General features: G+C 35.4%; 2 protein-coding genes across 10 annotated transcripts in view; one reads left to right on the forward strand and one right to left on the reverse strand.

Annotated features, from left to right (window-relative positions):
- Nfat (NFAT nuclear factor) overlaps window positions 1-10969 on the forward strand; it is a 31944-nt gene extending 20975 nt beyond the window's left edge. For 5 of the 9 annotated variants that reach the window (XM_070293075.1, XM_070293078.1, XM_070293072.1 and 2 more), the window contains 10 exons: window positions 302-609; window positions 1691-1994; window positions 3389-3901; window positions 4111-4566; window positions 4687-5244; window positions 5419-5799; window positions 6012-6373; window positions 6596-6967; window positions 7270-7901; window positions 8512-10968. In XM_070293075.1, the coding sequence (XP_070149176.1) occupies window positions 302-609; window positions 1691-1994; window positions 3389-3901; window positions 4111-4566; window positions 4687-5244; window positions 5419-5799; window positions 6012-6373; window positions 6596-6967; window positions 7270-7872 (3857 nt within the window). In that variant the 3' untranslated portion in view covers window positions 7873-7901; window positions 8512-10968. Of the gene's footprint in view, window positions 1-301; window positions 610-1055; window positions 1219-1690; window positions 1995-3388; window positions 3902-4110; window positions 4567-4686; window positions 5245-5418; window positions 5800-6011; window positions 6374-6595; window positions 6968-7269; window positions 7902-8483 lie in introns of those variants that run through there. The other 4 variants (XM_070293079.1, XM_070293080.1, XM_070293073.1 and 1 more) reach the window with 3 other exon arrangements.
- LOC138931872 (endoribonuclease LACTB2) lies at window positions 10424-13158 on the reverse strand. The gene is made up of 3 exons (XM_070293082.1): window positions 12845-13158; window positions 11389-12025; window positions 10424-11291 (listed from the first exon to the last, which is right to left on the reverse strand). Exons 1-3 carry the CDS (start codon window positions 12970-12972, stop codon window positions 11163-11165), a joined length of 894 nt encoding a protein of 297 aa, XP_070149183.1. The 5' UTR covers window positions 12973-13158; the 3' UTR covers window positions 10424-11162.
- Window positions 13159-14088: the final 930 nt, after the last annotated feature.

Raw genomic sequence — 14088 nt, forward strand, 5'->3', positions numbered from 1 at the left:
ATGATATCGAAATAAGTCATATAATCATTTAATTCTATCTTATAAGTAAATTGAGTGCAGTTATTGTTCTCACATGACCTATTCCGAGAGAGACGTTTATACGTATATCGGATTAATCCATCTTTTTCTAATATATTATAGATTTTCAATTGATAAGACGATAGGGTATTGATATAAGGTATATGAGAGAAATTCGATGCAATGTAAAAATGGCATATTCGTTCTTTATCTTATTGATTGGCTTGATCATCTGTTCTATGTTTATTCCAGTTAAGGTAAAATTCAGCATATTTTTTTTTAGGTAGCAATGCAGGAGGCATATCGTCGACGGTGACAGCATCATCTATCTTGAGGAGCAACACAACTACGAATAATCGCGCTCATTCCACAACTAGGAGGGCGGTCAGTCATCAGCAACGACAACAGCAGCAGCAGCAGCAACGACAACAACAACAGCAAAAACAATCTAGAGTCCCACTATCGTCTTTTACTGGCATCACTGTAAGCTCGGATGACCACAGACCTAGAACGGGAACGACGCAAGACGAAAACTCGAACGATTCCGGCCTCGGCTCCGAGGAACGTCAACAGCACTTTAACAACGTCAATGTTAGTACCTAATGACAAATGATAAATCCTAATGACAAATGATAGGATATTGCCAAACCTCGACCAAACGATTCAATTAATTTTACTAATTATGTTACATATAACTTTACACTAAGCTTAATATTATAGAGTTCTAGCTCTATAGCGCATCTGCTATATAAAATTGTTAATATAATAAAATTAAGTATCTCTCCAGAAATTTTAGGGGCCCGTAAACTTGTTTTTAAATTTCTTACATATTTTCGCTACGCACGAAAAATTGGGAATAAAAAAAATACTTGATGGAACGTTAAAAAAATAATATTATTTTGAGAAATTAAAAAAAAAATTCTCCGCAGATAAGAATTTGTTCGCAAGTTATTAATCGAATCTAATAACTGATTCCAACATATTTCCTATCTTTGTTTTTTTCTTTGCTGAAAGATCGGAAGAAGAAGAAGGAAGAGTTGACGGGCCCCTATATGAGCTTCGCACTTTGCTTATTCTTGCTACGGTTACGGCCTTGAGTCTCCTTGTCGTTAGAAGCCAGATGAAGTTATTTAATGTGTTCACGAGGGTACGCGTGATCGTCATCAATATCATCATTGGAGATCGCCGACCGCTCGAACGGTAGTTGAACCCAACCGAGTTCTGATTCGTTAAATTAAGTATACAGACGCTCACGCACGTATGGGGTGTCCCTTTCGTATCTATCATTCGAAATAATAGCTTTTTTACAGAATCGAGCAAAAAATGATGCTGAATATTTAGCTTTAATATTTAGACAGAATTTTAATAAAATTTTAATTTAATATAGGTAAATTATAATTTATAATTTTAATTTAGTTTAATGGTACATAATATTTATACAATATTTTTGTCAAATAAAGATTCACTAAAGTAAAACAGCGGAATTTTTATTAAAATATTAACCATTGCTAACTTTTATATACTCCATACATACATACAGACATACGTGTGCGTGCGTGTGGATGTAGAGATTTTAGCAGTTTTTCTTTCATATCTACTGATTATTTAACGAGATATTTTGTATATGTATATCTTTGTCATGAGTCGATCAATATTGTACTTATTTCATTAGTCTTGGAACGGCGTCGGCGAGGAGGACACAAAAAGGAGAAAGATGGACATCAAACTGGAATCTGAAGATGCAAACTTCGCTTTTCCGGAAGTGACTCCCGGAACTAGTCCTGACAATAAGTCCTTGACAACCAGAACTACCGCTAATGGGATTGGTTTGGGAAATGTCTCTGGTAGTAGGACCGGAAACGGTAATTCCGTGAACAGAATCGTAGGGGTGACCAGACCTCGACCTGTCATGGGCGTGCTGACTAAGAGGACATCGACCGCTCATCAGGGGCCTATCACCCTCATCTCGCAATTGTGTATGTTTTTAGATAGAACACTTTTATATATATGATAGAAATATTAATAGAAATATATGATGAAAAATAAGATGAACATACAAATTTAAAGTTTTTAAAATACACTAAGAGTTTTTTTTTTTTTTTTTTTTTTTAGGAACTAGATTTCTTAAAATCTTGAATTCTCTTAATTCTTTTTTAGTCTTTAAATTACTTAGTTATTTATTTTAGATACATTTCAATACAAATAATGTAACATTCTCTCTGACAAACGAGATTTTATTATTGTATGTTTGATGCAATCGCATACGAAAATTTTGCACCTTGAGTTCTTTTGTAGACTCTACTTATTAATATTAAGTATATATTTGACTGAGTTAACACCAATGAAAGACTTGTGCATTTTATTACATCTCATAAAGTTAGTCGTTCTGAAGAGAGAAAACGTTTGTCTTGCCAGAGAGCAAGAGAAGGGATGAATAACTACTCGTTACTTCGCATTGCAGAAGTCGCGCATTGTTGCCTTCAATGTTTTGCAACAAGAGCAAACTTATCGGTAAATTTATTTCCGACGAAATTGCTTATTTTTCGCCGATAAGCTATCTCTTTCAGTTCAGGAACCGTAACTCTCTCTCTTTTTTCTTCTTTCTCGCGTAGTGATAGACACGAAGACAAAATATAAATACAGCATGTGCGTGCGCGCGTGTGTGTGTGTGTGTATGCGTGCGTGTATGTAAAATTTGATTTTTTTTTTTTTTTATATATATATATATATATACCAAATATAGGTCAAATAAGCAGGGCTGTAATTAAAGTATTTATAATTAACGGATAATAAAACAACATGCTTTATCGTAAAGGATTTAATAAAAATGATTCATGACACATCAATTAATAATGAATTAAATTATGATTTACAATGAGCTCATTGATGATATGTAATTTTATAAATTATTTCAAAATCTTTAAATTTTCTATATTTCTAAAAACAAAAATTTAGGATTCTTAGAGTTTTGAATCCTACAAAGCATGGGCTCTAAATTTTTCAAAAAATCTTATTCGTCGAGTTTCTTTGAACTATAAATTTTTATAATTTAAAAGGAGGAAAATTTCTTCACTTCTGAAGTGAATCTAGTCTTTGTTTTTTAAATCTTTAAATAATTTTTATTAATTTGTGTGATATGTATAATATATGATTGGACTAGTTCCAATGTGATATGTCTGTCTTCCTTTGGCGTTCCTCCAATAGACCAATAGTAAACATAACGCTATCAAAAGATCCCGACAATCTTTAGCACTCTCTATTTATTCACACCTATATCTTCTATAAATTACTTCCTAACCTGCTGTACATTCCTTAAACAAATTTAGCATCCCGATCTGATATTGTTTACGGTTTTTTTACCGATTGCCAGCCAACATCTCTGTCAACGGTAAAACTCAACTGCAAATTATCTGCCAACCTGAGCAACAACACCGAGCTCGCTATCAGACGGAGGGCTCGCGGGGAGCGGTAAAGGATCGTAGCGGGAATGGCTTTCCCATCGTCCGACTGATCGGCTATGACAAACCGACGACACTGCAGGTATTCATCGGTACTGATCTGGGCAGAGTGGCGCCGCATATGTTCTATCAAGCCTGCCGAGTAAGCGGCAAAAACTCTACATCGTGCGCCGAACGGAAGATTGATGGCACGATTGTTATCGAGATTGACATGGATCCTGCAAAGGATATCACCTGTGATTGCGTCGGCATCTTGAAAGAACGTAATGTTGACGTGGAACATAGGTTCCCTCAGGAGGCCGGACTACTTCAGGGAAGAAGTAAGAAGAAGTCGACACGGTGCCGCATGGTCTTCCGCACGATTATCACGCACATTGACGGAACTACAGAGACGTTGCAAGTCTGTTCGCAGCCGATAGTCTGTAGTAAGTCGAATAAGACGATTGATTTTTCATTTAAATGTTTAGAAAAATAGGCAGATTATAATTTAGAAGAAGAAAAAAGATAATAGATGTATTTATATGCGTATAAAGAAGTACATTAATATTATAAATTAGATAAGATTCTTGGATACAATCAAAAACTCTCACGATTTACTCGTTTCTCTTATTTCATCGAACTTGTATATTCACAGCTCAACCACCTGGAATTCCAGAGATCTGCAAAAAATCTTTGACGTCTTGTCCATGCACCGGTGGATTAGAACTCATTATACTAGGGAAAAATTTTCTAAAGGATACTCGAGTAGTCTTTCAGCTGGATAATGATGATGTTACAAGTCTGGAACCGCATTGGGAATGCACCGTGCTGCCGGATAAAGAGTATTTGCACCCGGCGCACTTGGTGTGCGTTGTACCTGCTTACCGCAGACAGGATCTGGCACCTACAGAGACGGTCAGCGTAAAATTATATGCAGTATCGTCCGGAAAGACCAGTGAACCGCATACTTTCCTTTATACGGCCGCTTCTACTGCCCCGCAGCCATCTATCGGCAAACTCGAATCCATTTCACCTCCACTTGGGAACGGTGACACTAATCTGGTCACATCCTCATCCGTGATGCCATTGGCTACAGATGTAGCATCCACCAGTGAGTTCAATTATAAAATAAATCTTATTAATTTTTTGATTTATTAATTAAACATTTTTTGGAAAATAAAATATGTATCTTTTTCTCTTTTTATTTAATCAACTCTAATAACGCAAACAGCTGTGGGGCCGGCGAGCTTTTTAACCAATCCTCCGACTCAACCGCAACAAACCACCTCTTCAGCAGAGACACTAAAGAATGATCCCAGTCCGCCACCAGCGGGAACGTCCCAGGTGATTCCCGTAATGATGTGGGCCTCGCAGTCTTCGAATTCACCCCCTGACGTTATGATGCCACCTCCGCTTGTGGCCAATTCTCTAATGAATCGACGACCTTCATCGAACCTACAGCTGATCCTGCCAGACAACTTAAAGACGGAAGTATTGGATGAGAACAGTGAAAATAGTATGCTGAGTGACAACAGCATGCAGAGTATCCCAACGCCAACGACAGCTACAAACGGACCGACATCTGTCGCCTCTCCCCTCCAGCAATTGGTTAACGAAAACTCCAGAGAGGCCGCATCTTCGCAAGCTGATATCATCAGAACCGCTGTCGCAACCGCTAACAACAGCCCCGTGCGAGAGGCAGTAAATGGTCTTCTTGGAGTGGTGGATTTAATACGTAATCAACATCCTCTGTCAATGGTGAATACACATCATCCGACTTCATTTGGAGGTGGGTGCAGTAAGAATTTGAGTAATTTTTTAAATACATATATATTATAAGATTCTATAAACTTAATTAAATCATAATTATTTCAGTTCTCAAATCATAAATTAAGATCTTAGCAGCTTTAATTTTCTTAAATCAAATTAAATTAAAAATTAATTTTTTAATTATTGATTACAGGCATGCATGAGCCAACTCAGGTGCCAGTTCTTAGTCCTCATCGTCTCAAGGACACTAATGGTGTCTTGCCAACGGAAAATAGTTCCAATGGAGCAGCTCTTCAAGGCGCTGGAGTGGTGGATCTTCGCATGAAACACCATCATCATCAGCCAGACTTTAGCACGCTGTCCAATTTCACCGGTGCTTCCGGGACACAGCCGTTATCAGCGCCGACCAGTCATGTGGTAGAAAAGTATCTGAATCACATTGAATCCTCAGTGGCCACTAGCGAAGAATCTGACAATCCAGAAAACGAATTCGCCATTCAGCAGCAGCGGACTTCCATTATCTCAGGAAGCGCCCAGCAATCGGCGGCACCTCCAGGAATAATGACCACTACAGGTACATATGATGTTGTGTATCAAAAAGCAGTATTATTGTATATATTGTTTAAAAACTGTCTCTCCCTGCGCTTTTTTGTTTTATAATTTTAAAGCATTATATGTATAATTTTAGCTATATAAATTAAAACTTTTTAATTTCTTTATTGTGAGAAATTTAAGATTAACTAAAATTAATTTAAAATATTGATATCCGGCAATACTTCTTTTCAGGGCAAACTTCAGTAAACGCCTTAGTAAACTCAGCAACTGAACAAATGGTCTCCCCATTGCGTGCCGTAAATCCCAATCAAACCGCAATATTGAGCCATGTGACAGCTGAGCATGAGGCAATCGGTAGCAATCAGCAGACTAGAACTAGTCCACCGATTCCAGTGAAGACGATGTTGCTGGAAGCATTGATACCGCCGCAAGCGGTGCAACCATTGGCAACGGCTACAGGTGCGACATCAGTATCGCCTGCAACAACAGTGGAACAAACAGGAGAGAGTCTGCTAACTACTATTAATGTAGCACTATTACCACAGTTGCCAGAAAATCAAGTCAACGAGGCAAATGCTACATCGAATTCCACAGTAAATATTTATTTAAGAATGTTACAAAAGGTATAAAAGATTAGACAATATAATTAGAATTTTAGAAAGTTGATGAAATGTCCAAGACTAAAGTTAATAACCACGAATTAAAAAAAAAACCAGAATCTTAGAAGAAAATTTAGAATTATAAGCAGAAAAAATTTTGCATTAAAGTATAAAATCCTCTAAACCAATAAGCATAAATGTAAATTTGATTTTCAGGTCACTGGCAATACGATGCCAGCAGAGCACCAGCAGATGCAACAGCAGATTCAAGCGCTCACACAGCAAGAAGTGGCCGTGATGCAGCAGCAGGTACAGCAAGTGGAACAAGTAGTAGCACAAGCTCAACAGCAAGTCGAGCAAGTTGTCGCGCAAGCGCAACAGCAAGCGGTCCAAGCTGTGCAACAGGCTCAGCAACAGGTGGTCCAGCAAGTAGTACAGCATGCCCAAGTAGTGCAACAAGCGGTGCAACAAGTGCAGGCAGTGCAGCAAGTTCAAGTGGCTCAAGTGGTGCAGCAAGCGGTGCAACAAGCGACTGAAGAAGTTGTGCAACAAGCGGTACAACAAGCGACGCAAGAAGTGGTGCAGCAGGTTAGTAACAATTTTAATAAACTTTTAATTTATGATAAATATGTACATATATATATATATATATATATATATATATATATTTATTTATCATAAATTAAATATGTATATATATATATATATATATATTTATTTATCATAAATTAAATATGTATATATATATATATAGAGAGAGAGAGAGAGGGGGGGGGAGAGGGAGAGGGAGAGAGAGAGATTACCAAATTTCTTCAGAACAATCTGTAAATATTAATTATTAAAATTCTAAATTAGACTGATCGGTCGACGTCAAACGAAAAATATTTCAGGTTCAAGCAGTGCAGCAAGCTGTCCAGCAGGCTCAAGCAGCCCAGGCTATGCAACAGGCGGTTCAGCAAGACATTGGCTCCATGTTGAATCAGCCCGCAGGTTTTGTAGCGGAAGCTAGTTCCGCTTTAGCCAGCGGAGCCGCTCAGGAACCCTGTCAGCAGCGTCTGACTACCGCGGCTGAACAAGCCATCAACAATGTCATCACCAACGCCACGAAGGACATCATCAACAATCGGCCCATCACGACGACCACCGCTCACGCGATCATCGCTACAAAAAATATTTTGAATAGCGTAGCGACACAGAGCGCGCAATTGATGAACAATACAATGGAAGTGATTTTGCCGAAATCTCCGTCGGCACAAAACAATATCGTCGAACAGGTCACTAGCAAATCACCACCGGTCGCACTTCCGGTCACTCCAAATCGCCAGGCTGTGAATGCCCCAATTCCCAATCCCGCCGCGAGTACTGCAGTCAACAGAAAGCCGGAGGATGGGATGCTGCCTCAAGAGCTTACCTCGATGTCGGAGCACGATCTTCTGAGTTACATCAATCCCAGTTGCTTTGAGCAACTTCCACAAAGTGGATTCCTCTTGTAGTACTGCCGCGTTCCTCGCCAGAGGCAGAGGTGATTTTCTTCAATTTTCTTTAACTTTGTTTCTAAACAATACAAAAGTTTAAAATCTGTCTTTGTATCCTGCATTTAGCTCTGGAGATATATAACCGTCTGATTTTTAAATTATTTACTTGCTTTGTTTATGAAAAATGCTTGCAACATTAATATAGAGACTTAGTCTATATAGTATATTTTTTTGATATGCAAATCAAAATAATGTGCAATAGTTTAACTCAGTTACTTTTATCAAAATTGTTTATTTGAAAACTTAAAATTTTTAAAAAAGGTGATTAAAACAATTAATCTTGCCTTCTAAAATGTTTTTTAGTAAATGATCTAATATGTAAATGTGCTACATATATATTTGATATGCATACTATTAGATATTGCTATGATATATCCTTTTGACGCATATATTGCACCAACTTATTAGTACACATATTAAAGAATCATTGTAAATTAAGCCGGAGTTTAGGTTTGTATGAATAATTAGTTAAATGTGAGATACAAAGATTCAAGAATGCTTGAACAATTAGAAATCTCTTTCATAAAAAGATAAACAATTTTTAAGATATTTACCTTTTTGAATTTCAGACTATTCAAAATTAATCTTAATTTTCAGGATCATCATATTAATTTGACACCGACGATTCTATGCTATATCTATAACATGTGATTATTTTTATAGAAGAAAAAACAGAAATATTTTGTCAACTTTGGGGTTCACATGTAGGGTGCGTTCGGAGAGACGCTATTAACACTACCAACCACTGTCCGTATAGCCAAAAATTTGTTAAATGCTTATAAAAATATTTAGATTTAATAATAATTGCGTTTGTTAGCACTACCATCCTAGCTCCGCGAACAGCCTTTAACGCCAACTCCTCGAATGCACCCTTATTATATATAAACTTTTCTCGAGATTTTTAATATCTGAAATAGTTACAAAATTACTCGATTCGTGAATTATCATTTTTAGTGGATCCTGAAATATTTGATCTCTGAGTTATCGAAAATCTTTTGATTTTTATAATTAACTTCATTAAATTTATTTAACAATTTGTGAGAGATTATTAGACTTTCTATTCAAAGCATATTGTATAAAAAATTTCTTAAACATCCAAAGTTTTCGGAGATATTTCCGGATTTTCTTACGATTCACACGAGAGAAACGCTGCAAGTCCACAGCGGCAGCTCATTAGAAATCGAGAACTATTAATGTTTAAATATAAGACGGGCCCCAAAAAGGGCGACAAATCGGATGTTTTTCTCTTTCATCTCTTTGTCCCTTTTATGTTTTATCTTATATAAATGTTGTTGATTATCTCGTTTCATTATTTATTTTTGGCAATGTCTCTTCGCTGAGTACTTTTTTACATTGCAAGCTGTTTTGAATTCTATTGAATCTTGATATTCTATTTTAATTTTTTTATATTTTACATCTTACGTCTTTTATTGATAGTCTTTATAGAAAAATATTTGAAGGATGGTAGTTTGCTTCCCTTCTTAATATTTAGTTATTTATTAATCTCTTCAAATGTCATACTCTTTGAAAGTATATCACAAATAGTGCATTGAAATCTAATAGTAATATTGTAAATTTAATTAATCAATATTTTAATCTGAACGAAATGGATTAAGAAGTTAACGAAAAAATTAATGAAAAAAAATGTTGCTAGGATAGATAAAAATAATGGATTTGGCGGAAGTATATATGTATATACTAAATTGGTTACTTATATGAATTATAACATGGTTAAAATTACTATTAATTTGATTTTATAGCGAAAGAATGGATCATCTCGTCGCTGTGGTCTTTACATGTGTCTCAAATACATATTTCATAATGTAGAATATGTATATTGTTCGATAATCTAAGTTTTTTTTTGTTTTCTTCTCCTTTTCTGTTATTTAGTATATCGATTATGATAATAGAGTTACGTGATTGCGTTAATGTTATCATTAGTTGATAGACGAATAAAAATGACAGAGCGAAAGAGTATTGAGTATAAGAGTGTGCGACCGCGCGTGTATGTGTAAAAAAAGAGATTATGTTATGTGTGTATGTTGAAATAATATATATAAATATATATATTATATAAATATATATTTTTTACGTTTATCCAAAGAAAGAATAGAGGGTGAATTAAGTAACAAAGTGAGCTTATTATAAGGATATATGTCCATAGTTATTATATACCGGATGTAACTAAAGTGCGTCACACAAAACCTTTCTTACATTTTCTTTTATCAATTGTTAGATTTTTTTATAAATATTCTTAGTTTCTCAGCTCTCAGTATTGAAAAATGGATCAACGAATGTCCAGATCTTTAGATTCTTAAATCTTAGAATTTTTAAATGCCGGATGAGATTTCAAATTTCTTTTAGATTCAAATATTTTTAAAATTTTAAATTTTCAGGCTTTCTATATTTGAAATATTAAATTTGCGGGTTTCTATATTATTGAAACCCTGGATTTCGCATTCGTAGATGCTGAAAAGTTTTTGAACCATCGATTTCCTAAGCTCTCATATTATTTTTTTCCAATATTTCGCACTTTAGCAATATTCCTTGTATGTATATCGCGACATCGAATTTTTCGGGGTAATTCCCCATATGTTCAAGACGAGAGGTGCTAATATTCGCCAAGATTATGTAGCTAGTAGATGAAGAGAGATTTTATAACGAAAAATATAACGAAACATTTATTGTGTCGCGACAGCAACATTATAGCCAAGTATATACATGCATATATATATGCATATATATATATATATATTATATATTTTATATTGTAATGTATCCGTAGTCGCACGCGATGATTCGCTTAAACAGGGAAGGTAACTTGTGCCGCTTGCGATATATACTTCGTGAAATTGTCGTAAACGTGTACTCTTCTCGTTGTGCGCACATTAATGATAATTAGATATCAGCCTAACTTGGACAGAGAGAAATTCATAACAATGTATCATTATTTACTTCTGTGAGTTGAATAAATGTTTCACAACTATGTATATCGCGTGCAATTAATAGCTATTTCTTTTTATCTTTCCAGATAATCTCGCATCATTAGAGTTTCTTATGTTGTGAAACCTTTATATTTCAATAAAAATTTATATATGTATATAAAATATATATTTAAAGCTTCTTACAGCTTTCCGAATGCCAGGATTTGGATACAATTTATAAATTCTCCGCTCCAATATTCGTATTTTAAATAATCACATTTTAAATATTCAATTTTAATTTTCTAGACATTCCACATGATACATTCATATTTTGCTTTTAATTATCCACCAACCACCTTTTTGTTCCTGTAATACTTTTCCTTCTTTCTGTAGCTTCTGAAGGTGATGGTCCACTGTAAGTGCTGCGGCTAGCCATAGTTTTTCCGGAGTACCCTATGTAAAAAAATATCATTCATATGATTTGGAACTGTAAATTAGCAATTTGGAAAGAAGTATATGTGTTCTCAAGTATGTTTTAATTGATGTTTACCTTGTATATTAGCTTAACAATATCCATTCGTGTCATTGACTTATCATTTCCCTGTTCTTCCAGTACCCGCAGAATGTCCTCTTCTCTCTGCTTCCTGTGATTGATGTAATACTGTATATGTGGCAACGGATCGTTTAGCACCGGCCCATGGCCCGGATAAATCGTCTTGGGCCGTATCTGCAGGATCTTATCCAGCGATAGCATGTAATCGTGGAGATTCTCGAAGATCGACGTGCCTTCTCCAAGGATACAATCGCCGCTAAATAGGATATTTTCGTCTTGCAACAGCAGACAGGCGTGGTCGCTAGTATGCCCCGGTGTATACTTCACCTGAAGCTTTGCTCCTTCAACTTCCACCACTTGATCATCCCTTAGAGGTTCCCATTGGATGGTCTTCTCATCATTCGATTTTTCCTCGTTTGACGATCGCGGCAGTTTCCACACAGTGGGCTGCTTTTCCGAGGGAAACAGCTTCTTCAGCAAGTTTCGCACAGGTTCCACTCCCCCAATGTGATCATGATGCCAATGGGTGATCACCACGTGCTCGATGGTAGCATTTTCCTCGTTTAGAACATTCTTTAAAAGCTTTATATAAGCGTCGACTGTTTTGGTTTCTGTTGAATCGACCAGTACACGTCTGTAACAATGAATAACTCGAAAGGAAATTAATTTGCTTTCAAAAACAAGAACGATATGGTAATTTCTAGTTTCAAAATTAGATATTTCACTTATTCCTCGTTTGTGACTTTTCTATCATTAATAGATTAAAGAGAAATTTTTTGGACAGAATATTACAGCAGTTTCTTACAATAATTGTTCAAAGCATATAAAAACATTTTGTTATTGAAAAGATACACATTAATTTAATAGTACCAATTTTTTTGATTTATAGTAATTTATTTAACATTATTTACTCAGTTGTTTAAAATTTGATTTGCATATATATAATGGATTATTTGCTGTCAATATTATTATAATTCTTCCTGGTCTTCTGAATTTTAGTAATAGGCGGAAAAAAATACTTTTTTATTCTTTATATTTGAATCAAACAAAATTTTTGTGATCTAACCTAAAAAAAAGTTCTACCCTATGATTTTTAATTTTGAACATAAAACAATGACAGTTTTAATTGACGTTGTTTTTCATACAAAAAAAAATTCTTTTTTTATAAATTCCAGATAAACAGATAGACTAACAAGCTTCAAATTTATTTCAATTAGTTTCAATATTTATTCAATTAGTATTAGATTGACATTTTTTATTAAATTAATGCTAATTAATTAATTTAATTTAATTTAAACGTAGATTTCAATGTTTTGCAAGCATACTAATTAATAAAAAGGAGACATTTATTCTTTTTTTTATCAAATAATTTAAAAAATCTATCAATCGGTCCGCAAGAAATGTCAGAAGCATGACACTTGTCTATCGTATACATATGATTGACGTTTATCACCTGTGTCCAGTGCCTACGAGATAACTATTGGTGCCCTGTAACGTCATCGGTCCAGGATTGCATCCCAGGATCCGGATGACTTTGCTCGACAGCCTCGCTATCGGCGGTAGATTCGTCAAGATTGGCATAATAATATATCTCTGATGCTCGTCTCGTTCACTCGCGGGATATATGTATTCGTCAGGAGAAGCAAAGGCGACAGAGATAATACTGTGGAATTCGATCTACATACCCATACATCTGTCTATCATCGTACGTATTTATCTTCAGGCAATGCATGATAGCGCATAATACAAGTAGCTATTTCTTTGAATCGTGACTAAGATGTATATTCGAATCAATTCGAGTTCATATAGTAAACGTAAATTCGTTATCGACAATCGATCACGTCAGTACCTAACGAAAATTTACCTACGGTTGCACATTTCGACGTTTGACAGATAGGGTTCGATTCGAGCACGTGAGCTTGAGATGGCGTTTCGTGGCATTTGTTTTGCTGCCCGAGGACTGATAAGTAACGGTTCAAGTTCAACACGCAAAAATGAATTATATACATTATTAAACCAGATATGTGCTGATATGTAGAACTGTATTTAATTCTGTACGAACTGTGTTGTGTGTAAGATTGTAAATGACAACTCGATAATTGCTCTTGTCACAGGTTTTTCTCGCAGTTTTTTACTACATTCTTTTTTGTTCCCTTCTTTCTCTATCTCCATCGCCTAACGTGTATTTATTTTATTTCAAATATAGCAGAAATAGTTGACGAGGATGACAAGAATAGATGATTTCGCGCAGGACATCGCACTCGACGGGCTTACAAAACGATGAATGATGTAACGCGAGCTCCCACGTGTATTTTGCTACTACACACATATATATATATATATATATATATATATATATATATATACACACACACACACACATTTGTATACATACATCGATAACGGAGATTCTGTGTCAGCGCCTTGCAGCAGGAAAACAAACGAGTACATTAATATAGTATTTTACGATACAATTTTGACAATCTGATATGTGGAAAAATAGATAGGGACAAACGTCGCGTCCATAACAACTAACATATTCAAAAGATGTATCCCGAGGATATCCAGAGAATATTTTACATCCTCTGGACGTCTTTTGAACGTGCGTACTATTAGAGATATATACATTCGTCGCACGAGTCTTTTGCAAACAATGCACAACCGAATTTAATCGACCACATCAAACTTTAAAAATAA

The sequence above is a fragment of the Polyergus mexicanus genome, unplaced genomic scaffold, assembly GCF_030449975.1.
Source record: "Polyergus mexicanus isolate NDT 795.1 unplaced genomic scaffold, iyPolMexi1.0 SCAF_3, whole genome shotgun sequence".
NCBI lineage: Eukaryota > Metazoa > Arthropoda > Insecta > Hymenoptera > Formicidae > Polyergus > Polyergus mexicanus.

What these genes read in the sequence shown, in the direction of transcription:
- LOC138931872 (XM_070293082.1), bottom strand. Translation starts at nt 12,972, where the DNA reads ATGCCAATCTTGACGAATCTACCGCCGATAGCGAGGCTGTCGAGCAAA. An exon ending in CTCGTAGGCACTGGACACAG is followed by an intron (nt 12,026 to 12,844) that starts GTGATAAACGTC and finishes TCATTGTTACAG; the next exon opens with ACGTGTACTGGTCGATTCAA. An exon ending in TTGTTAAGCTAATATACAAG is followed by an intron (nt 11,292 to 11,388) that starts GTAAACATCAAT and finishes TTTTTTACATAG; the next exon opens with GGTACTCCGGAAAAACTATG.